Below are 22,053 nucleotides of genomic sequence, written 5' to 3' on the forward strand. Positions count from 1 at the left end.
TTGAGGGTGTACTTGTAACGTTTCCTCTGTCCGACTTTGGCTCGTTTGCTGTGGACGAGTTCCGAGTAGAGCGCTTGCTTTGGGAGTCTCGTGTCTGGCATGCGGACTATGTGGCCTGCCCAGCGGAGCTGATCAAGTGTGGTCAGTGCTTCAATACTGGGGATGTTGGCCTGGGCGAGGACGCTAATGTTTGTGCGTCTGTCCTCCCAAGAGATTTGCAGGATCTTGCGGAGACATCGCTGGTGGTATTTCTCCAGCGACTTGAGGTGACTACTGTGCATGGTCCACGTCTCTGAGCCATACAGGAGGGCGGGTATTACTATGGCCTTGTAGACCATGAGCTTGGTGACAGTTTTGAGGGACTGATCTTCAAACACTCTTTTCCTCAGGTGGCCGAAAGCTGCTCTGGCGCACTGGAGGCGGTGTTGAATCTCATCATCAATGTCTGCTTTTGTTGATAGGAGGCTCCCGAGATAGGGGAAGTGATCCACGTTGTCCAGGGTCACGCCGTGGATCTTAATGTTTGGGGGGCAGTGCTGTGCGGCGAGGAGAGGCTGGTGGAGGACCTTTGTCTTACTAATGTTTAGCTTAAGGCCCATGCTTTCATACGCCTCGGTAAATACGTCGACTATGTCCTGGAGTTCAGCCTCTGTGTGTGCACAGACGCAGGCGTCATCCGCGTACTGTAGCTCGACGACAGAGGTTGGAGTGGTCTTGGACCTGGCCTGGAGATGGGGAAGGTTGAACAGCTTCCCAATGGTTCTGTAGTTTACCTCCACTCCAGCGGGGAGCTTATCAACTGTGAGGTGGAGCATGGCAGCGAGGAAGATTGAGAAGAGGGTTGGGGCTCTTGACCCCTGTCCGGACATGAATTGGGTCTGTGATGGATCCGTTGGTAAGGATCATGGCTTGCATGTCATTGTGGAGCAGGCGGAGTATGGTGACATACTTTTGAGGACATCCGAAGCGGAGGAGGACGCTCCATAGATCCTCGCGGTTGACAGTGTCAAAGGCCTTTGTAAGGTCGAAGCAGGCCATGTATAAGGGCTGGCGCTGTTCCCTGCATTTTTCCTGCAGCTGTTGCGCTGCAAAGATCATGTCCGTTGTGGCCCGGAGGGGACGAAATCCGCACTGTGACTCCGGCAGAAGCTCCTCGGCCACGGGGAGAAGACGGTTGAGGAGGATTCTAGCGACGACTTTCCCAGTGGTTGATAGCAGGGAGATTCCTCTGTAGTTGCCGCAGTCGGACTTGTCCCCTTTTTTAAAGATGGTCACGATCACTGCATCTCTAAGATCTCCTGGCATGCTCTCCTCCTTCCAGATGAGAGAGATGAGGTTGTGTATTGGCGCCAGTAGTGCCTCTCCGCCATACTTCAGTGTCTCAGCAGGGATTCCATCCGCTCCCGTAGCCTTGTTGTTTTTTTAGCTGTCTTATGGCCTTTTCTACCTCATGCAATGTTGGGGTCTCACTGGGGTGGTGGCGGGTAGCATGCTGCGGGATGGAGTCGAGGACACTCCAAAGGTAGAGTCTCGGTTGAGGAGATCTTCGAAGTGTTCAGTCCAGCGGGCCCTGACTTTCCCCAGACATTCCCCAAAGATTGGAAGATAGCAATCGAAAAAACGGGGAACTATAGGACAGTTAGCCTGACATCAGTAGTAGGCAAAATGTTAGAATCTATTATTAGGGACCTGGTAACAGGACACTTAGAAAATCGTAATATACTTAGGCAGAGTCAACATGGTTTTATGAAAGCGAGATCGTGTTTGACAAATCTGTTAAGAGTTTTTTGAAGATGTAACGAGTAGGATGGATAAGCGGGGATGCAGTGTATTTGGATTTTCAAAAACCATTCAATAAGGTGCCACAACAAGAGGTTATTACACAAAATTAGAACTCATGGGATTGGGGTAATATAGTAGCATGGATTGAGGATTGGTTAATGGATGGAAAACAGAGAGTAGGAATAAACGGGACTTTTTTGGGTTGGCAGGCTGTAACTAGTGGGGCACTGCAAGGATCAGTGCTTGGGCCTCAGCTATTTACAATCTATATTAATGACTTAGATGAAGAGACCGAATGTAACGTATCCAAGTTTGCTGATGATACAAAGATAGGTGGGAAAGCAAGCTGTGAGGAAGACGCAAAGAGGCTGCAAAGAGATACAGACAGGTTTACTGAGTGGACAAGAATATGGCAAATGGTATACAATGTGGGGAAGTGTGAAGTTATCCACTTTGGTAGGAAAAGCAAAAAAGAATATTTTTGAATGGCGAGAGACTGGGAAATGTTTGCATTCAGAGGGACCGGGGTGTTCTTCTATATGGATCACAGAAAGTTAATATGCAGATGGTATGTAAGCCTTTGTTACAAAGGGATTAGAGTATAAGAGTAAAGACATTTTACTACAATTATACAGGTCATTTGTGAGGTCACACCTGGAGTACTGTGTACAGTTCTGGTCTCCTTCCCTAAGGAAAGACATTCTCTAGAGTTGAGAATGAGAGGTGATCTAATTGAAACATATAACATTCTTAAGGGGCTTGACAGGGTTAATGCTGAGAAAATGTTTCTCTTGGCTGGGGAATCTAGAACATGGGGTCATAGTCTCAGAATAAGGGGTCGCCATTTAGGACTGAGATGAGGAGAAATTTCTTCACTCAAAGGGTTGTGAATCTTTGGAATTCTCTAGCCCAGAATTTCCAGGGTAGGGAGAGGGGCCGGGCGCCTGTGCCTATAACTGGTGCAAGCATCGTAATGGCATTGAAATGAGGTGGGATGGGCCTCAGTGCACCTTGGGGCTCATGTTGCTCTGGGAATGCCATTAGAGGGGCACTCAAAGAAGCTGTGGGTAATCCTTGTACCTCACCCCCACCCCTCAAATTAGAGAGGCAGGCAGCAAGGCCCAAAAATGTAGGTGATCTTTTTCTTCATAGGGACTCATTGGATCCTCAGGGCTGGAGACCTTTCACATACTGTTTTGGACAGCAGCCAGAAGGGGCTGCAGCGAACAGCTATTACCGCTGGTCATAAGCCCCTGGCTGCGGGTGGCTGTGCGCTGGCGACACAGTAATAACCCAATCACACAAATCCAGGGGGCTCAGGTCAGGCTCCATGCACTTCACCAACACCCCAGTGCAGACGCAAGACAAATATAGGGGTTATATATTCTGATCTGGGAGGACAGGGATGCTGTAAATGATACATTCAGCTGAGATAGGATACTCCTGGTATCATTAAGGGAATCTAAGTTTCTTTTTTTGGCTAAATCCACACTATTCATGGTTGCTATCCAGTCATTTCTATTTGAAAGGTCATATGCGAGTGTTGGGTGAAAACATGATTAGGCTTGGCAGTGATGTGCCTGATAATCAACAGTAACAGTCTAGGCTCAAATAAGTGTAATTGATCTATGTAGAGCCAATCTTTCTGGAGGGTTTGGCAGTCCCAGAGCGTATTCTAAGCAGATCAATTAACATTTATGAGTCTAGACTGAGAGTTGACAAGATAATTGATTGTCTGGTAAACTCAATCCTAACCTCACCCAACATCATCCATGGGCACACTTTTCAATAGAATGGACTAGACTGCAGTTAGGAATCAGGTCTCATCTTTCTCCTCCCAGCCTAGTAATGTTGGTCATTTCAAGTTCTCCAGCTGCCATCCTGGCTGAGATCAGCTAATGCAACACAAACTGGGGCTGGAACCTGGGACCATCCTGGTGTTGGGTTCAAGTCCTCACTGGAAGATCATCAGAGTAATTGCCTGAATGGTCCAATCAAACCAATGACAGTTGTGAGGCTGGTTTGTCAGGAAACCACTACAACTTAAAACTGACAACAGTGGAGACATGAGACAAATTTCCATGCTACAGCTAAATAGCAGTCCCAAACTTATGACACTTTATCTTATTTAACAGAGAAAATGCAGCAATGCACTTCTTGCTCCTAGGCAGAGTTAACTTGGGTTGTATCACTGACATGGCAAAAGCAGATTTCAGTAATTAAGTTAAGCACAGAGCACAAATTCACCTTCTCCTGGTCGCTGATAAATTGATAGATCTTGTTATCTACTCCAACAGACATGAAATCCCCGTAGAGAACAGGTAGATGTGGAGCAATATCTTCAAAACTTGTGCCCAATTCTGAAAGCTTGCTGTGCATCAGTATTTCAAACCAGTTGCGATCACTGTCGTTCACCAGACGGTCTTTGAACACACGGCAGCTTTCATGGTACCACAGTCTCAGCAACAGAACTTTAGTCTGAAACAAGAAAATGAACCTATGAGAAGGCAATGCAGAACAATATCCAGTCCAATTGTTCGCACTTGTCCCAGTCACACAGTCAGCATCAATAAATTAAAAATTTAATTAGGAAAATCAGAGGATGTTTCTTATTTAATGTATTTCCACCATTGGTAAATTGATGCGGGTCATGTGATAATATTTTGCATATGTAAAGCATAGATTTAAAAACGTGGGTTCGTGGATGCTGGAGGCCCACTAGGTCATGAGGTATCGGGCATATCATGAATTACAAACCCAGTAGGGCCATCCATGTGCTGGACGCCAAGCCCGCCATAAGTGCCAGCCTCATTGGACTACTTAGGGACAGGAGAAAGTTGTTTGCTTTAAATAATGCTGGTTGGCACCCCGTGACACTATGGGCACATCTCGGGTTCCTGTGGGGTGGATTGACCCATCCACCTCCACGGAGGTGTGTGGGGTTGCTGACCCATCCACCTCCATGGCACGAACCTGGTATTGCAGTACTTCCAGGAACGGTGCTTGGGCTCTAGGCCTTTTGGCTAAGAGCAATAGCGCAGGGTGATCCTTGATGTGTGCAAGGTGACCTGTGGCGTTTGTGATCTGACAAAGAATTGGAAAGATTGGCTACGAAAAATTAAAAAAAAAAAACAGAGGAGATGGGAGAAGTCATTTTGTTTTTCCTTGACAGGCCTGGACTTCCAAGTGAATCCCACTTACACCAAGCGAAAGGCTGGTACACCTCCTCCCTCCCGTATACTGGCCGTGTGGCGTAACCCAGGCCAGGATCCAGGAAATTCTCGTTCGAAGCAGCTCCCTCCCCTGGCGACACTCCCTCTGATATCAGGGGCCATGTTTAGGGTGGACAAAGGCTTCAGCACAATTATCCGGGAGGTGGGGTGGGGAAGGGATTTGTATTGTGAGGCACATTGTGAGCTGGTTCCAAAATCCCAATGGTATGTTTGAGATTAATTCTGGTGGTAGCATGAGCTTCATTGAATCTGCACTCTACATCTGTCCATGGTTACCACATGGGTGACAAGAACCATGGCTGCAGTGGGTAGTCTTTGTCTCCCTGGAGTCACCCTCGACTCTACATTCCCATTTAAATAAAGGTGGCACAGATGATTACCTCAAATTGAAAGCATTGTGAGAGGTTCCAGGGAAGTAGGCTTTGACGTGCCAGATTCTGTTTTGGTGGTCCACACTGAGATAATACAATATCCCTTTCAGATTAAATAGTGTCGCCTACAGAGGCGCAAAATGTGGAAACAAATTGCTTTGGCTCACCTTTAAATGAAGACTCCGGCTTTCTCACTGCCGTCTCTCCAGCAATTTGTGCGAGATGAATGGATCAAGCTAGCCATTTGCAAATAGTGCAGCATGGGACACTGTAGGGTTAATTGGTCTACTGCATGAATTGAACCAATTGCGGTAGACCTTTGTATTTATTACTTGGGCAGAAATCAGGCCGAGCAGATCACCCGCTCGTTATATTACCGGCCCAATTTTCAATCCATTGCTTTAACACACCCTAGTGATGAAGTGGTAATTGAAACATAGAAACATAGAAAATAGGTGCAGGAGTAGGCCATTTGGCCCTTCTAGCCTGCACCGCCATTCAATGAGTTCATGGCTGAACATGCAACTTCAGTACCCCATTCCTGCTTTCTCGCCATACCCCTTGATCCCTCTAGGAGAAAGGACTTCATCTAACTCCTTTTTGAATATATTTAGTGAATTGGCCTCAACAACTTTCTGTGGTAGAGAATTCCACAGGTTCACCACTCTCTGGGTGAAGAAGTTTCTCCTCATCTCGGTCCTAAATGGCTTACCCCTTATCCTTATCCTTAGACTGTGACCCCTGGTTCTGGACTTCCCCAACATTGGGAACATTCTTCCTGCATCTAACCTGTCTAAACCCATCAGAATTTTAAACGTTTCTATGAGGTCCCCTCTCATTCTTCTGAACTCCAGTGAATACAAGCCCAGTTGATCCAGTCTTTCTTGATAGGTTAGTCCCGCCATCCCGGGAATCAGTCTGGTGAACCTTCGCTGCACTCCCTCAATAACAAGAATGTCTTTCCTCAGGTTAGGAGACCAAAACTGTACACAATACTCCAGGTGTGGCCTCACCAAGGCCCTGTACAACTGCAGCAACACCTCCCTGTACTCAAATCCCCTCGCTATGAAGGCCAACATGCCATTTTCTTTCTTAACTGCCTGCTGTACCTGCATGCCAACCTTCAATGACTGATGTACCAAGACACCCAGGTCTCGTTGCACCTCCCCTTTTCCTAATCTGTCACCATTCAGATAATAGTCTGTCTCTCTGTTTTTACCACCAAAGTGGATAACCTCACATTTATCCACATTATACTTCATCTGCCATGCATTTGCCCACTCACCTAACCTATCCAAGTCACTCTGCAGCCTCATAGCATCCTCCTCGCAGCTCACACTGTCACCCAACTTAGTGTTATCCGCAAATTTGGAGATACTACATTTAATCCCCTCGTCTAAATCATTAATGTACAGTGTAAACAGCTGGGGCCCCAGCACAGAACCCCACTAGTCACTGCCTGCCATTCTGAAAATACCCATTTACTCCTACTCTTTGCTTCCTGTCTGACAACCAGTTCTCAATCCATGTCAGCACACTACCCCCAATCCCATGTGATTTAACTTTGCACATTAATCTCTTGTGTGGGACCTTGTCGAAAGCCTTCTGAAAGTCCAAATATACCACATCAACTGGTTCTCCCTTGTCCACTCTATTGGAAACATCCTCAAAAAATTCCAGAAGATTTGTCAAGCATTATTTCCCTTTCACAAATCCATGCTGACTTGGACCCATCATGTCACCTCTTTCCAAATGCGCTGCTATGACATCCTTAATAATTGATTCCATCATTTTACCCACTACCGATGTCAGGCTGACCGGTCCATAATTCCGTTTTCTCTCTCCCTCCTTTTTTAAAAAGTGGGGTTACATTGGCTACCCTCCACTCCATAGGAACTGATCCAGAGTCAATGGAATGTTGGAAAATGACTGTCAATGCATCCGCTATTTCCAAGGCCACCTCCTTAAGTACTCTGGGATGCAGTCCATCAGGCCCTGGGGATTTATCGGCCTTCAATCCCATCAATTTCCCCAACACAATTTCCCGGCTAATAAGGATTTCCCTCAGTTCCTTCTCCTTACTAGACTCTCTGACTCCTTTTATATCTGGAAGGTTGTTTGTGTCCTCCTCAGTGAATACCGAACCAAAGTACTTGTTCAATTGGTCTGCCATTTCTTTGTTCCCCGTTATGACTTCCCCTGATTCTGACTGCAGGGGACTTACGTTTGTCTTTAATAACCTTTTTCTCTTTACATATCGATAGAAACTTTTGCAATCCGTCTTAATGTTCCCTGCAAGCTTCTTCTCGTACTCCATTTTCCCTGCCCTAATCAAACCCTTTGTCCTCATCTGCTGAGTTCTAAATTTCTCCCAGTCCCCGGGTTCGCTGCTATTTCTGGCCAATTTGTATGCCACTTCCTTGGCTTTAATACTATCCCTGATTTCCCTTGATAGCCACGGTTGAGCCACCTTCCCTTTTTTATTTTTACGCCAGACAGGAATGTATAATTGTTGTAGTTCATCCATGCAGTCTCTAAATGTCTGCCATTGCCCATCCACAGTCAACCCGTTAAGTGTCATTCGCCAATCTATCCTAGCCAATTCATGCGTCATACCTTCAAAGTTACCCTTCTTTAAGTTCTGGACCATGGTTTCTGAATTAACTGTTTTATTCTCCATCCTAATGCAGAATTCCACCATATTATGGTCACTCTTCCCCAAGGGACCTCGCACAACGAGATTGCTAATTAATCCTCTCTCATTACACAACACCCAGTCTAAGATAGCCTTCCACCCGAGTTGGTTCCTCGACATATTGGTCTAGAAAATCATCCCCTATGCACTCCAGGAAATCCTCCTCCACCGTATTGCTTCCAGTTTGGTTAGCCCAATCTATGTGCATATTAAAGTCACCCATTATAATTGCTGCACCTTTATTGCATGCACCCCTAATTTCCTGTTTGATGCCCTCCCCAACATCACTACTACTGTTTGGCGGTCTGTACACAACTCCCACTAACGTTTTTTGCCCTTTGGTGTTCTGCAGCTCTACCCATATAGATTCCACATCATCCAAGCTAATGTCCTTCCTAACTATTGCATTAATCTCCTCTTTAATCAGCAATGTTACCCCACCTCCTTTTCCTTTTATTCTATCTTTCCTGAATGTTGAATACCCCTGGATGTTGAGTTCCCAGCCCTGATCATCCTGGAGCCACGTCTCTGTAATCCCAATCACATCATATTTGTTAACATCTATTTGCACAGTTAATTCATCCACTTTATTACGGATACTCCTTGCATTAAGACACAAAGCCGTCAGGCTTGTTTTTTTAACACCCTTTGTCCTTTTAGAATTTTGCTGTACAGTGGCCCTTTTTGTTCTTTGCCTTGGGTTTCTCTGCCCTCCACTTTTCCTTATCTCCTTTCTGTCTTTTGCTTTTGTCTCCTTTTTGTTTCCCTCTGTCTCCCTGCATTGGTTCCCACCCCCCTGCCATATTAGTTTAACTCCTCCCCAAGAGCACTAGCAAACACTCCCCCTCGGACATTGGTTCCGGTCCTGCCCAGGTGCAGACCGTCAGGTTTGTACTGGTCCCACCTCCCCCAGAACCGGTTCCAATGCCCCAGGAATTTGAATCCCTCCCTGCTGCACCACTGCTCAAGCCACATATTCATCTGTGCTATCCTGCGATTCCTACTCTGACTAGCACGTGGCACTGGTAGCAATCCCGAGATTACTACTTTTGAGGTCCTACTTTTTAATTTAGCTCCTAGGACCTCATCCCTTTTTTTACCCATGTCGTTGGTACCAATGTGCACCACGACAACTGGCTGTTCTCCCTCCCTTTTTATAATGTCCTGCACCCGCTCCGAGACATCCTTGACCCTTGCACCAGGGAGGCAACATACCATCCTGGAGTCTCGGTTGCGGCCGCAGAAAAGCCTATCTATTCCCCTTACAATTGAATCCCCTATCACTATCGCTCTCCCACTCTTTTTCCTGCCCTCCTGTGCAACAGAGCCAGCCACGGTGCCATGAACTTGGCTGCTGCTGCCCTCCCCTGATGAGTCATCACCCCCAACAGTACTCAAAGCAGTGTATCTGTTTTGCAGGGGGATGACCACAGGGGACCCCTGCACTACCTTCCTTGCACTGCTCTTCCTGCTGGTCTTCCATTCCCTAGCTGGCTGTGGACCCTTTACCTGCGGTACGACCAACTCGCTACATGTGCTACTCACGTCATTCTCAGCATCGTGGATGCTCCAGAGTGAATCCACCCTCAGCTCCAACTCCGCAACGCGGTCCGTCAGGAGCTGGAGGCGGATACACTTCCCGCACACGTAGTCGTCAGGGACACTGGAGTCGTCCCTGAGTTCCCACATGGTACAGGAGGAGCATAACACGTGACCGAGCTCTCCTGCCATGACTTAACCCTTAGATAGGCAACAACAATGCTAAAGTTTACTCATTGTTATAGAAGAGAAAAAAGAAAAACTACTCACCAATCACCAGCCAATCACTTACCCCCTTGGCCGTGACGTCACCTTTCTGTTTCTTTCTACTTCTTTTTTGCCTTCTCCCTGTAGCTGCACCGGCTCACCTTTTATAGGCCTCTCCAACGGACCTCCTCGACACTGCTCCCGACTGCCGCCGACGCTGGGCCCCGGACTCCCTGCTGTGCCTTTTATAGGCCTCCCCAACGAACTCCCGACGCTGCTCCCGACTGCCGCCGACGCTGGGCCCCGGACTCCCTGCTGTGCCTTTTATAGGCCTCACCAACGGACCTCCTCGACGCTGCTCCCGACTGCCGCCGACGGCTATCTACCCGATTGTCACTCAAAGTAACATTTCCATGAACAACAATTTTGTAAGAGATGGAAAACAGAAATGAGCGAGTGGTGTACGGCATTTCTGACACTGCTGGCCATTATCGCACGGTTGCCACCGGCATTATGCTCAACACTAACAACACTATCTGGGCTATAAAGTTAATGAAAAAATAACTGAAGCACGGTGGGATCCTGCAACCCTCCGGTGGCTCACAAGAAGCCTTTGATTCAATGAAAGCTCTAATTCTGAGTGTTTAGGACATTAGCCTTTTTTATCAACTAAATGTACTTATTACAAATGAACCAGGAAGGCAATGATAGCAGGAGTGGTCAAAAGGGGTTAACTTATTCAGTGAGTTGGGTACAGTAGTGTAGTGGTTATGTTACTGGGCTAGTGATTCAGAGAACGCAAGTTCAAATTTCGCCGTGGCAGTTCGAGCATTTGAATTCAGTTTAGGAAATCTGCAAATAAAAAGCTGGTATCAGTGAAAGTGACCATGAAGCTATCGGATTGTCGTAAAAACCTAATTGGTTCACTAACGTCCTTTAGGGAAGGAAACCTACTGTCCTTACCCGGTCTGGCCTATACGTTTCTCCAGTCCCACACCATCGTGGTTAACTCTTAACTGCCTTCTGAAGTGGCCTAGCAAATCACTCAGTTGTATTAATCAGACTACAGCGGTTCAAGAAGAAAGCCCACTACCACTTTCTCAGAACAACTAAGGATGGGCAATAAATACCAGCCTTGTCACCGATGTCACATCCAGAGAATGAATTTATTTTTAAAAACTAGCTCCTCATCAGGACATGTTATTTGAAGCAACTGGTTGTGCCAAGTGCAGGAGATAAGAGAAAGCTGTCGTCTAGGTACAGCCATGGCTCAAGCATACCTGAGTATCTTTAGATTCAGCCATGAGCATCCCCTGGAAGACCTTGGATAGATCACGCAGATTGAAAGTGTAGTGCGACTTGGCAGGGGTTGGGAGCAGCTGTGATGTTATGGTGGCGTACACTTTGATTGTTGCAACAACAAGTGGCTCATTCAGACTTTTCACCTCTTCAGCATAATCTGTGAAAAATAAACCTTACAGACTTTAACACAGACCCACAGCCACATCTTAAACCTACACTGGGGCATTACCTAAACATTAGCAGGACTGGGTACCACCTACAAGCAAAATGATGGCTGGCGTAAGAATTAGGGACAAGGACTCCCAAGCCGGGAGTTCCTGCTCCTGATGCTGGAAGGGGATCCGGTGTCTGTGTGGCAGCCATTATGTTGATTGAGTGGAGATCAAATCTTTTTAAAAACAATTTTTAACTGGAACAGTCACACCACTCTCGGGTTTAAGGACTGTGTGGCCACAGTCAGGGACTGACCCCTAGATGATCCCCAACTTCCCCCTCTCCACAGGGTGGGTGAGTACTGGAGTTTCTGGCAGTGATGGGCAGGTGGATGTCAGAGATGAACCCAGACTAATGCTTGCACCCATCTGTCCTATGTAAATCAAGGGCCCTCACACTAACCCCACAATCCTGGCATCGTCAGAGTTAGAGGTCATCACCGGGCATGTGTAAAAAGAACATGGACATGGAAGCACGACTACTTTGGGTATTGGATTTACTCTGGTAATTTTGTATCCCATCACCTTGTTTGTGTAAGAATCATAGAGTAAATTTGATAGTGCAGATCAGAGATCAGAGATCTGTGTGTGGTCAGCACCATCGATTTTCTAGATTAATTTTGAAATTCATCTGACTACCACACCTGATTCTCTAATGTTGGTTCCATTGTACGATGTCGCACAGTGGGACTGCAGTCTTAGAACATTATACTATCAATATAAAATGTGCAAATACTGATACTTTTATCCTGTTATTTTTTTAGTTTTGATTTGAGTACAAAAATGCCAATGCTTTAAATGTGTGTGTGTGATCACTATGCTCAGCGAGCTGAGAAATGACAGGGCTGTTAAATGATACATTTTACACTCTCACATCACCTACAGGATTAGATTTACCATAGATCTCTCCCTGACATAATCTGACAAAGCACAAAAATCCCCCCTTCTGAAAAGCATCCCACTTCCATGCGAATTTTGACAATCACAGCAAGGGATGTTAATACTGGAAATTTGATGTTTTCCCAATTTGGACCCGGTGTCACAATTGAACACTCCTAGGTCAGCCATAGTGTGGGTTAATATGGGTTAAATACACAATGAAGCTCCTTCAATGCTACTCTATGCCTTAATATGCCTTAATTACAATTTCAATTTTGCATGCCAGCCATGACGTTGGCTGTTCTGAGCAGCAATGTTGTACCATATTGTGTCAAATTAGTAGTTTTGTGGTGTGCACTCACATCCATGATGGTAGAGAATGCCTCAAACTAATTTCACTCAGAAACTTTACGGCTGAAGAGAGAAAAAAATAATCTGTTTAGCTTCAAACCAAGCTCCAAAAGGTGAAAGGACAATTCGAAACCCCACTGTGCCACACAGTATTCCAATAGTTGTCCAATAGTTGTCTTATATAGAATGACATAGAATGCCCAACACAGAAACAGGCCATTTGGCCCAACTGGTCTGTGCTGGGGTAAATACGCCACACGAATCTTCTCCCATTCCATCTACCCCATCTCAGCCTTACAGCGTATCTTTTTATTCCCCTTTCTCTCATGTACTCGTCTAGTTTCCCTTTGAAAGCATCTAAGCTATTTGCCTCAACCATTTCCCATGGTATCAAGTTCCACATTTCAACCATTCTTTGAGTAAAGGAAGGTCTCCTTATCTCTCTATTGGATTTATCAGTAACTATCTTGTATTTATGGCCCCAAGTTTCGGATTTCCCCACAGAAACATTCTCTCCACATCCACCCTGACCAACCGAACTTCACGACTTTTGGATTCTATACCCCTAGAAATAAATTCCAGTGCTTCGTTAGCATTATTAATTGCTTTGCTGACCTGTGCTGCTTTTAATGATTTGTTCACCTGTAATCCTAGATCCATTTAACCATTCAGTTTCTTATTTTCTAAGGTTGTAGGTGATGTTTCTATTTTTCCTATCAAAGTGCATCACCTCATATATATATATCTATGATAAAGTTCAAATTTTCTACTTAACTGCCTCGTCTTCAGGTTTTCTAATGTCTTTGTGTATGACCTGTATGTTACATTTTCCCTCTGTGTTAGCTATACGCCCCAGTTTGGTATCAGCTGCAAATGTTTATATAAGGGGCTAGAACCGCCACATTCTTTGCATGCTTAAAGCCCACTTAATGCCCATTTTACCGCTGAAATGATGTGTAACACCCATATATCGCCCATTTTGGCACAAAATGGAAACTGACAGGCATTTTTAGAAATTTATCGCCGAGTGTTACTTTCCCCATGTGCTTAATGCCGGGAAAAAAACGTTCGCCCACTTTTTTTGGTCGGAATCATCAGAATGGGCGATATCAATGCCCATAATATCGCCCAGCATTACTTTCCGCACTGATTTAACGCCAAGATTGAATATTAAGGCCCGCCCACCTTTTTTTGTCATAAAGAGCATATTTACCGAAACTAGCGGCCATGAGATCGCCCAGCGTCACTTTCACCACCTGGCACACATATCGCCCACAATATTGCTCGCCCAGAAAAAGTGGAACTAATCACAGCGTTATGGACGCCATGTTATAGATTACATGTCACATCCTTTAAAAGGTTGCTGTGCTTCAACCTCGGTGGAGTTTGGATATACTCTGCAGGTCATTGGAGTTGATGTGAACATCTCCACAACATCTTGACCATACTGTGACCGATTGGAATTGAATAGGTGTCTTCGTCGGGACATTCCTTGTTTGTGACCAATCGGTAGAAAACAGAGAGCTACTGCAATGGGGCCTGTCCTTTCTCATCCTCTCTTGGTGGCCAATTACACGCAGCAGACTCGACATCGCCAAAGGAACGCTCCACTGCATTATGTGCCCAATGTAAGACGTGACAGACTGATGAGGAGGACCAGATGTTACAACCCCCGCAAGTACAAGGAGAAACATTCTTACCTCGACTTGCCCGACACCACCTGCCTTCGGAGACTGCGCTTCCACATGCCAGCTGATAAGGGGAGATCTGCAGCCTGCCAGCACCTTCAGTACTACACTGTCCGTCGAGGTCAAAGTCACCGCGACACTGTCGTTCTACACCTCGGGTTCTTTTCAAGCCACAGCTGGAGACATTTGCGGACTTTCTCAGCATGCCACACATTGCTGCATTAGACAGGTTACTGAAGCCCTGTACACACGCAGGAGGGACTTGATCAGCTTCCCTATGACCAGGGAGGCACAGAGTGAAAGGGCTCTAGGATTCTCCAGAATTGCAAATTTCACCAAGGTGCAGGAAGCAATAGACTGTATGCACATTGCGATGCGGGCACCTTTTCAGGATGCAGAGGTTTTCAGGAACCGCAAGGGATTCCACTCCCTGAATGTCCAACTGGTTGTCGACCACCAGCAAATTATAATGGCAATGAATGCTCAATTTCCGGGCAACATCCATGATGCTCACATCCTGCATGAGAGCACTGTATCTGGCTTGTTTAACAATCAGCCACAAGGACAATGCTGAATGCTTGGCGACAAAGGATATGGCCTCGCCACCTGGCTGGCGACCCCCCTGCGTGACACCCACACCGAGGCCGAGAGGCGATACAACGAGAGCCACAGCTCTCGCAATATCATAGAGAAACCATTGGAGTGCTGAAGCAGTGCTTTAGATGCCTGGACCACTCAGGAGGCGAGCTCATGGTGGTGTGCTCCATGCTGCACAACTTGTCTATCAGGAGGGGACAAGAATTGCCTGATGAGTCTGACAGTCCACCTCACTAGAGAGAGGAAGAGGAGGATGAGGAGGATGAGGAGGCAGATGCTGACATCGGCCCAGACAATCAGGCTGACGCTGAAGCTATGCCCCCGTCCCCCTGTAGACCGCATGAAAGGGCCCATGGTGGCATGATAGCTGCAAGAGCCTTACGTCAGGCCTCATCAATGATCACTTTGCCTGAAAGAACGTTGGTGTTATTTACAAGGCTGACACACTGCTGGGTTTGCAGGTGATACATCAATGGTGGGTATCATCTTGGTGACAGTTAAGGTTTAAGTTGTGTGAAGTTAAGTGTCATTATATCCTCTAATGTTAAGGAATCACGAGTGTGTAACGGTGCAGCTATCTGAGCCAATGAGCTACAGGTTTTGTTAGATAAAAAACATTTAAACTGAACATTAGTCTGAAATCATCAGTATTTCTGTACAAACCAACCCTTCCCCCCCCCACCCCCACCGGCTTCTCCTCCCCACCTCTACCCCTTCCCCTTCCCTTCCTGACTCCAAGCTGCCTGGCCGAGGAGCTCCTCAGGTGATGCTTCATTGGGGAGGTGGGGGGGGGGGGTGGGGCAGGGGTAATGGCCGAAACGCTGCTTGGACGCATACGGGAGAGGACGGTCCCGAGGTGGGAATGTGCTCTGAGCCAGAAGCAAGATGTTGCACTTGGCTCTCATGTGTGGCTGGCAATGAGGGTGCGGCACCTTGGGGTGCAGAGCCGTGCTCCGGGACCACTGGGAGCCCTCTGCCACCAGTGTTCCTAGCTCCGAGCTCCAGGGCCGCCTCCATCCCTTCCATGTTATATCTTATTTGTTGGACAAAAACTCGGTGCCAACTATGTTCTTGGCACTTAGTAAGCTTTTTGCTACTGGTGAATCTCCCTCGTGCTTCCCACAACAGCCAAACAAGCACACACCACAGCCACACACGCTTTCAGTGCCCCTGAGCTCCCTCTCTCTCTGTCTCCTCTTCTGCGCATGCCATGATGACCCTTGACCTTCTAAATCACGAGAATCGAGCGTTGCCATGTCGTTGCTAAGAACGGCCACACTTTACCGCAGAAGATCAAAAAAATTTAATGCTACCACCCATTTCATATCGCTCGCGGTAACGCCCATTTTCAAAAATGGAGATTAAGTGCTTTGATTATGGGCGAGAAGCCGGCGATCTGAAAACCCTTTTTTACCGCCCATGCTGGTAATAACGCCCATTTTTAGGCGATAAGCACAAAAGTGGAGGTTCTAGCCCCATGTTACTTGTTCCTAAATCTAAATCCGATTAACTTTAGTTTCCAACTAAGATCATAATTGAAGATAATTTTGTTAAACTATATTACACAGTGAGTTATTATGATCTGGAATGCACAGCCTGAATAATGACTTTCAAAAGGGAATTGGATAAATACTTGAAGGAGATAAAATTGCCAGGCTATGGGGAAAGAGCAGGAGGGTGGAAATAATTGGATAGCTCTTTCAAAGAGCTGGCATAGGCACAATGGGCCGAATGGCCTCCTTCTGTACTGTGTCATTCTCTGATTCTATTTTCTCCATCTCGTGGGTTTCATCATAGGTCCGTTCCCCTGTCACCACTTATCAACACCAAAGTTAGGTTTAATGTCCTATTACTATAGGGCCCAAGTTTCGGATGTTGATTAGAACGACGCACCTCCATCAGTTATGTCTGCTGTTTGCGAATAAAAGCGCATCGAAATCCTACCTTGGAATTCTCGGGTCCTCCAAGAGCGTGGCGTGGCGCATCGGAGGATGAGGGGGCGGAGCAAGTAGTATCGCAGGCAGCAGCGGGGGGCAGAGCCATATCCCGGAGCTGAAAACCGTGCCGGGACCTCTGCACATGCGCGCTAGAGAGTGCACGCATGTGCAGTAGCTCCTCGCAGCCCGACGCTCTGCAGTTCAGAGGTACTGCCTTTCTTTTTGTTTACAGGATCAGGTACTGTTTCTGAATTTAAATATGCGCTCTACCATATTGAAATTCTTCAAATATTGGAAAATGCATAGTTGGGTTCAATATGCAGCTATACAGCTCACATTCCTTATTGTACAAAACAGAATTAGGATTTATCCTCTCATTTGATTTGTGTGTTACTGTAAAATCTAATTTGCTTCATTTTAACAGTTTTTAAAAACAATTTAAGGAAAGCATCGGAGGGAGATATGTTGGTGCAATCTTTCACATTAAGAATTCAAATGCTATAAGTTCTACTTGACAAATATCGGCTGTGATCAGAGTAATACTAATTCAATGTAGCCTACAGTATTAAATAACAGTCTCTTGCCCTAGAAACTATTAATAAGTATGTCTCCTTAAGACACGTGGAAAGTAAATGCAAGTTCACCATTTAACTTTAGGGAACAGTACATGCCTTATGAAAAACAACAATTCATTCTGCATTAATTACAGATGATAGCTAAAACCGACATGACTTTATATAGTAGTCATGAACTTGAGACATTCAAAAGTGCTTCACATCTAGTGAATTACTTTTTGAAGTGCTGCCATACCTTCTTTAAAATGTCATTCTGTTGAATGGAAACCTATTCTGTTGAATGGAAACGACCTATTAGTAGCCGAAATGCCATATTACTGTACATTTGATTCATGCTATATTTTTCTTGCGTTGAATTTGATTCAGTAACTCGTGCTCTTTCCTGACTGTTAAATTGGTGTATTAAAGGGAAGCCTGTAATTTTGGAGCAGTGCTTTAGGAAGATTGTTCTTGATTGTTGAGCCAAGGTGACTGAAGGACCTGAGTACTTCTCTCATCTCCTTCAAAAACCTCAATACGTAACTTCTTAGACACCTTCCTAAACTTTTCTCCCATCATTTCTTGGTGTCCAATTTCAGCTTTGTGAAATACTTTGGAACATTTTTGATTACAAGAAAGATGCTATATTGTGCATTTTTACTTTGTGGACTTAATTATCTGACTGGTTAGAAAATGACCAATCTTATTTTTATGAAAAGGAACATAAAATGAAGCTGTAGTACTAAATGTGCCACTTTCAGAATTGTAAGTGCAGTAAGGAGCAATAAATTAAGACTGATTTTAGTAAAAGCTACAAAAATGATTGAGCAGTAGGTAGGCTGCTGTCTTCCAGTAATTAATGCAAAATGAGTATTGAGCCTTCATCTTATTCTGGCAAAAGGAGGTTGGATTGTTTTTTTAATTCAGCTGCTGTTTGAAGCAAGAGGTATGAAATTGGTTGTCATCAGCATTGATTAGACTTCTTAACAACCATGGATGGATTGGAGAAACTTCACTGACAACTGGCACTAAAATGCCCAGATTGTAACACTAGGGGTGGGATTTTGCTCCCCAGGGTGGGTGTGGGGATATAAATATCAAAATGGGCAACCCGCCCACTTCCGTTTTTAATGGAGGCAGGTTGGGGGCGTGCAACCAGCCAACTCTTTGGAGAAGGTCAGTTATTAAAATATTTTAAGGAGGCTGCATGCCTACATTTTAACTTTACTTTTAGTTTTAATGCCTGTTCCCTTTCAGCCTCAGTTATTATTGGGACCTAAATTTGAGTTTTAAGTATTATGGGATTTTCATCTTGCTGATATTTTCACCCATTATTTAAGTACAGGCAACTCTTGATTATCCGCACACGGATGCAACGTGAAGCCGTTGTAATGGCATTTAAAATTCCGTGTGTGTGACGTCACTTTGAAACTCTGATGTTCCTTTCGAATGTTGCCTGTTAAGCCTTGCTTTTAAGCGCTCTGCCTTGCCTCAGCTCCCGCTGCTACTCGCACACAGGTCCACTGCCTCTCATAATTCATTAAAATGCCACAAACAGTTACAGGAAGTAATCAACAAGCCTAATGGTCTTTAGATCTAGAGGACTAGAATTCAAGGATTAGAAGATATGCTACAGCTATGGTTAGAGCACACTTGCAGTACTGTAAGCATTAACTGTAATGTTAACTCGCTCTGACGGAGAAATCGTTTACCCGGCATAGCCCAATCCCCGAGGCACCCAGATAATCGAGAGTTGCCTGTAACTATTGGATCTCCTGTAGTTTGTTTTATGCAATTTAAAACAACTGGCTTGTTCTCAATGAAATAAAAGCAACAATTGTGTTGGGTAATGCAATGGTAGCTGAGGAAGACATTTTAATTGCACAAACTTGGCAGCAAGCTTCTCAGGGTGTCGGGAGCCTGTATGAGCCCCCCTTCCTCCTCCTCCCTCCCTCCCTTCCCCCTCCACCCCCTCCCTCCTCCTCCCCCCTCCACCCCTCACCCCCACCCCCTCTCCCCCCTATCTTCACTGTCAGAAACACAGACACTGACAGAGACAGAGAGAAACACTGACAGAGACAGAGAGAGAGACATGGACAGAAACACAGAGCGAGACTGACAGAAACACCTTCCCTTCACATAAAGGTAGGACTTCTATTTTTTTATTTGTTATTGATTGGTTGCTTATTACTTTGGTCTTGGTGCTTTAGGTGCAGGATTCCTTCTATTTTTTATTTGTTAATTAATTGTTTATTACTTTTTGTGCTTCGTTTAGTGCTTAGTGCTTTAAATGTACTGCTTCGTTTAGTGCTTAGTGCTTTAAATGTACTTATGCTTCTTTAATGTTGTAATGTTGTTGTGAAGGTGTTTAGTGCTTTGGAAAATCCTCTAACTACCCGCCCCCCCCCTCCCCCCGCCGTTGATGTTGATGTGTCTGCTTCAGCCGGGAGCCTACACTTACTTATTTATAAAAAGAGAAACAACTGACCTCACTCAGCAGATATAAGGCAAAATATCATTGCAAGAGGTTTTAGGCCATTTTAAGTGATGCGTTCAATGCTTTAGTCCTTTGTGTTTAATGCTTCCCACCACCCTCCCCCCCCACTTCTCTGGCTGTGCCTGCACTGAACTTAACTCTAGGTAAGGTTTTTCAGAACTTACAAAAGTAAACACTTACTCCATTCTAAGTTAGTTTGGAGTAAGTTTTCGCTGCCTAAACTTGCAAAACAAGCCTAATTGGCTGGACACACCCCCTTTTGAAAAAAAACTGAACTAAAACGAAACTAAACTAACTCACTAGAACTGGAGCAAACTAAATGCCGAGAATTGCGATTTCTAAGATACTCCAAACTAAACTATTCCATCTGAAACTTGGGCCCAGCATGAATGGTGAAAGAGAAATCATTTCCATCGAAGGAACTCACCCAGCCAGCTATTCAAGATGATAGAAAATATCTTCAGTTTGCTGCTGTCGTCCATTTCGATAAAGGAGAGATAATTGAAATGGCGGGTATATCGTGCAGTAATCGGGTTTCTTCCTCCACCCGGTGGCCCCATGGCACACACAAAGTTGATATCCATTAGCTTCCTAAAGCTTCCTGCAGCAAGGGGCCATATGCACAGTATAAGCAAAGCAGTATGATCCAAAATTACATCCAAATGGATTCATGCTAGTTTAAAGCTTGCAGAACTAATATCCGATCAAATTTTAACTTTGTTCCAAACTACCCCAGCTGCTCTTCTCAGAAAACCTCATGTCTTGTTTATCTTCAGCAGTCTACAAATACCACTTTACTAATACTTTCGCTGACAGGGGGCGATTTTAACCCAACTTACCTAGCGAGAATGGGGCAGGCATGCAGTTACAATTAGCTCCAAAAACTTGGTGCCCCGTTCCCACCCCAAATTATGAGGGGGCTAGATAGAGCGGATAGGACCGACTGTTTTCCTTAGCAGAGGGGTCAAGAACCAGGGGACATTGGTTTAAAGCAATTGGTAGGAGGTTTAGAGGGGATTTGAGGGAAATTTCTTCACCCAGAGGGTGGTGGGGGTCTGGAACTCACTGCCTGAAGGGTGGTAGAGGCAGAAATCCTCAACACATTTAAAAAGTACTTGGATATTCACTTGAAGAGCCGTAGCCCAAGAGCTGGAAAGTGGGATTAGGCTGGATAGCTTTTTGTTGGCCAGCGTGGATATGATGGGCCGAAGTGGCCTCCTTCTGTGTTGTAAATTTCTATGATTCTATGTTTCATTCCCAGCCACTCATGCTTTAACTGGGCCTTTTTATTTGGCGGCTGAGGTACCTGTCTGACTCATGAACACATGGAAATCGGAGTCCTATGATGTCATAAGACCTCGATGGCAATTTAACCGCTGGCTCAGTGGGGCACCCGCTTGGCCCTAAAAGGTAAGTTTAACACTTTCCACTGTGGTGCTAGGAGGATCAGAAGTGCTCATGTGAGCCCCAAAGTAAAGTCTGTCCTCTGCTATCCCAATCTGCACAACCTGCCCCCCGACTTAGCTGAGTGCCAACAGGTGGCCTACTGATCTTCACTTGCTGGCAGCTGGCCGATGGGATGTAAATGAGGCCCAGGAATTAAACTAAGCTGGACCTCAAGTCCTAAAATTATATTGGGGAAAATTGGGTGCATTTGTGCCTCCTGTTAGCGCTAACAGGGCGCAAATGAGTTAACGACTGGGCGCGCTGCTGTTCACAACTCCTGTCATATTGGGCGGGAGTTCAGCGGCGGTGCTACTGCTTTGCACCTGATCCCCTGCGCCAGAGATTGTGACTTCATTGCTGCGTGCATTGCCCTGTTAGCGCCCTGACCCCCGAAATTGACTTTCACCACCTGCAGCAGCGCTGGGGACGTGTCTCAGATGGCCGGCCGCTGCCAGGGCGAAAATTAAAGGTGAGGTGACCAAGTGAAAAAAAAAACTTGGCTTCTTGCTGCTGCTCCAGATCCGGTTCCTTTGCGGGGTCCTAGCCGCGATTGCGTAGCCCGGCGCTCTGCTTGAGTGCTGGGCTGACTGCGCGGCACCCCTGCTCCATGGTGGTCCAGGTAGACGGCTTTTCCTTTTGCAGAGTCAGCAGCGTGGGCCCGTCCCTTTAAGGGAAGGGCCCAACGGACATGGCAGCGCTGCATAGCCCAGTGCGTAGCGCTGCTGAGGCATCTGCCCTGTTAGCGCCACAGGAAGGAAGTGGA

General features: G+C 45.8%; 1 protein-coding gene across 8 annotated transcripts in view; it reads right to left on the reverse strand.

Moving 5' to 3' along the window:
* The window catches only part of dnah1 (dynein, axonemal, heavy chain 1), a 668,552-nt gene that overhangs the window by 196,849 nt on the left and 449,650 nt on the right, over nt 1-22,053 (reverse strand). For all 8 annotated transcript variants that reach the window (XR_011596078.1, XM_070895813.1, XM_070895814.1 and 5 more), the window contains 3 exons: nt 20,272-20,445; nt 11,108-11,286; nt 4,030-4,260 (listed from right to left, as the gene is read on the reverse strand). Coding sequence is in view for 7 of the 8 variants with exons in the window: in XM_070895813.1 (XP_070751914.1) it covers nt 4,030-4,260; nt 11,108-11,286; nt 20,272-20,445 (584 nt within the window). In the remaining variant the exon portion in view is untranslated. The remainder of the gene's footprint in view (nt 1-4,029; nt 4,261-11,107; nt 11,287-20,271; nt 20,446-22,053) is intronic.

Source organism: Pristiophorus japonicus, chromosome 12, assembly GCF_044704955.1.
Source record: "Pristiophorus japonicus isolate sPriJap1 chromosome 12, sPriJap1.hap1, whole genome shotgun sequence".
In the NCBI taxonomy this organism is placed as follows: Eukaryota; Metazoa; Chordata; class Chondrichthyes; family Pristiophoridae; genus Pristiophorus; species Pristiophorus japonicus.